Below are 2,707 nucleotides of genomic sequence, written 5' to 3'. Positions count from 1 at the left end.
AATGACCTGCATCCCCAGGGCAGCACAAACCTCCTCCCATGGTGTGAAGGCAGCGGTGTGAGCTGGAGTTGCTGCTGGGATCATGCCAGGGTGGATGGAGCAGAGAAAGCAGCAAAAGCTGTAACCACATGCCCAGGAGTGATGGGGCACCCAGAGCAGCAGCAGCAGCACAGTCATGGCTTATGCCTCTGCTGCTACTTGAGGATGAGATACTGGGAATTGCAGATTGCAGCACTGTGCTGCCCCATGGATCAGACAATGCCAATCATCCAGGGGCAATGAGGGGCAAGGACAAAGGCAAATAAAAACCCCTGTTACCCACCAAGCACCTGCAGCAGCAGGAGGCAACTCCCAAGCAGCACCTCACCTTCTCCTTCCCAGGCAAACCCAGGCCTGCCTCCACTCACATCCCTGCCTTCCACCCATGGAAAGGAGAGCCATCCCTGCAGAGCCTGGGAAGTTACCACAAGGTGTGCCATCCCCTTCACTGGTGTCCCAGCCAGTAGCCACCCTGCTCCATGGGTGGCTGAAGAAGAGGAGGGTCTCCATGTGAGACAGCATTTGCGTGGAAAATGAGCAAGCACCCAACTTCTAGCAAGGGACTTGGGTCTGCAGTGAAGCGTGCAAGTCCCAGGGTACCTCCAGACTGGTTTGGGTACCCCACACAGAGTCAGTGAGCACCTGGGCTGAGTGAACGGGCACCGCTGCCGATTTCTCACTCCACTGAGAATCGGTTTTGCTTCCGTAAGAGAAGGGTCAGTGGGACTTGGGAGGATGAGGAACTGCAAAGACTTAGTGCACCTTAAAAAACAAAAGGACATCTAACCTGCCCTTAGATCTCACTCCGAGACAGAAAAGAGCTATGGCATCTCCTACACTCACAACTACTCCAAACACACCCAGACGCATGCAAAACATGTCCCGCTTCCCCTCGGCTGTGGAAAACCCCTCCCGGGCGGCAGCACCAGCCAGCACCAGGCTCTGGCTCAGCACCCTGGCACTGCCTGTTCCCACTCCACTCTGGGCCCTCCTGCCCGGTCCCAGCGGGCAGGTGAAGGGGTGATTATCGATCTGAAATGCATAGGTATAGACACTGCAGGGACACCGGAGCCCCGGCGGGAAGGGTGACCACAGCAGCCCTCCACATCCCATGGGCACGGTCTCCACTTCTCCCTCCGGCTGGGTGGAAAGCAGCATTTGCCACGGGCACGGTTCAATCACACTCATGCTCCTTGCACTGCCCTGCAAGGAAAGAAGAGTCATTTAGGTCAGACAGCCTCTGTGCCAGCTGCAAGCCCCTGAAAGTACTTGATCCCGCTTCCTGGGAAATCCTCTTCTGCGCCCTCATGCCAGCCAGGCTCTGTTTCTGGTTAAGGAGGAGCCATGTTTCCAACCACAACGACAAAGGCAGGAGAACCCAAGAGGTCTGCTTTGGCTCAGAAACCCTGTTCATTTGCAGCAGGCTGAGAGCACCCAGGTCCTCACGTGCGTGCCTGGCTCTGCTCTACTTGGGAGGTATCACAACTATAGGCTGACCTCGCTTGGGTCTCCACATGAGGACTTGGGCATCGTTGGCGTTGGGCTTCACTAGTGCGTTTGGTGGGATGGGCTCCATCCTGCTGAGGATCCGGGGCTGCTCCTGCTGAGTCCTTCCCACCAGCCGTGCCCGCTGCCCCAGCAGCTGCATGGGATCAACCTCAATGTCCACTCGCATCCTCCACTTTATAGTCTGCAAGATGATCTTTTCCTTAGTAGTGGTGTTCATGGCCACCAACCACGTGGTAAAGCTCTGATCCCTTTTAATCCTGGTCAGCAGCGGCACGTTACTGTTGCTCACAGGGACAGCCCACGTCACGCTGGGGTAGAAATTGTCGTTCATGCTCACTGAGAACCTGGAGATCTTGTTCGTGGGCCCCACCAGGGTCACGGTTTCCGTGGTGTTTCCATACCAGGGGTAGCTCACACCATCTGAATCACTGATGGCTTTTACTCTTCCTTCTCGCAGGTCAGGCAGCTCCCAGCTTGAGCTAGTGAGTGGGAAGAGAAAGGCCAAGGTTAGCAGGGAAATGGCAGCAACAGCGTGGGGAAGGACAGGGAGGCCAGCAGCATGGGGATCCTCTTCCTGCCTGCAGCAAGCTCTCAGGGCCTCCCTGGAGAACAAACTCATCTTTGGCTCCTTTGCTGGGACTCACACGTTCAGCTGAAGCCTTTGCTCTGCCAGCACAACACTATTTTAATTAACCTGCAAGCAAACTGGCTGGGCTGAGTCTCTCTGGGGTCCTTCTTTCCTTAATCAGCTCCTGTGGTGGAGAACAGCCTTCCCCATCCACCAGCTGCAGCACTGTGACCACAGCACCGAACCAGCCCATCAGCAGCCCCCCCCTCCTGGGAGGAGCCTGCAGGTTTTATGCCTATAAATACAGGCCCCTGCACAGAGACACCTACAACAATTAAATCCCACAATTACTCCCGAAATGAAATCCCTGCATTATGGCTGGGGGGGAATTCTAGCCCAAATCTTTGCTGCCGACCACATTAGCAACTCCCTGTGGCTAAGGCAACGGAGACAATCACCACGTGGCAATTACAAGCAGGGAGCTGTGGTGAAACCTCCTGCTGAGTGCAAGCTCTGCCTTAGAACACACCTGGGCTGGGGCCACGTGTCTGCCATGCCCCAGGTGACGACCTGCACTCACTCCAGTGTCCC

At 56.1% G+C, this 2,707-nt stretch overlaps 1 protein-coding gene across 1 annotated transcript; it reads right to left on the bottom strand.

Moving 5' to 3' along the window:
* Nucleotides 1-1,504: 1,504 nt before the first annotated feature.
* Nucleotides 1,505-2,027, bottom strand: FAM78B (family with sequence similarity 78, member B; the record flags this gene model as incomplete). Its single annotated transcript, XM_009084171.1, has 1 exon — nucleotides 1,505-2,027. A coding segment is annotated over one exon (523 nt), but the record flags the coding sequence as incomplete, so codon positions are not given.
* Nucleotides 2,028-2,707: the final 680 nt, after the last annotated feature.

Source organism: Acanthisitta chloris, unplaced genomic scaffold, assembly GCF_000695815.1.
Source record: "Acanthisitta chloris isolate BGI_N310 unplaced genomic scaffold, ASM69581v1 scaffold41921, whole genome shotgun sequence".
Lineage (NCBI taxonomy): Eukaryota > Metazoa > Chordata > Aves > Passeriformes > Acanthisittidae > Acanthisitta > Acanthisitta chloris.
The sequence above is the reverse complement of the archived record's forward strand: the minus strand, read 5'-3'. Positions and strand labels throughout refer to the sequence as shown.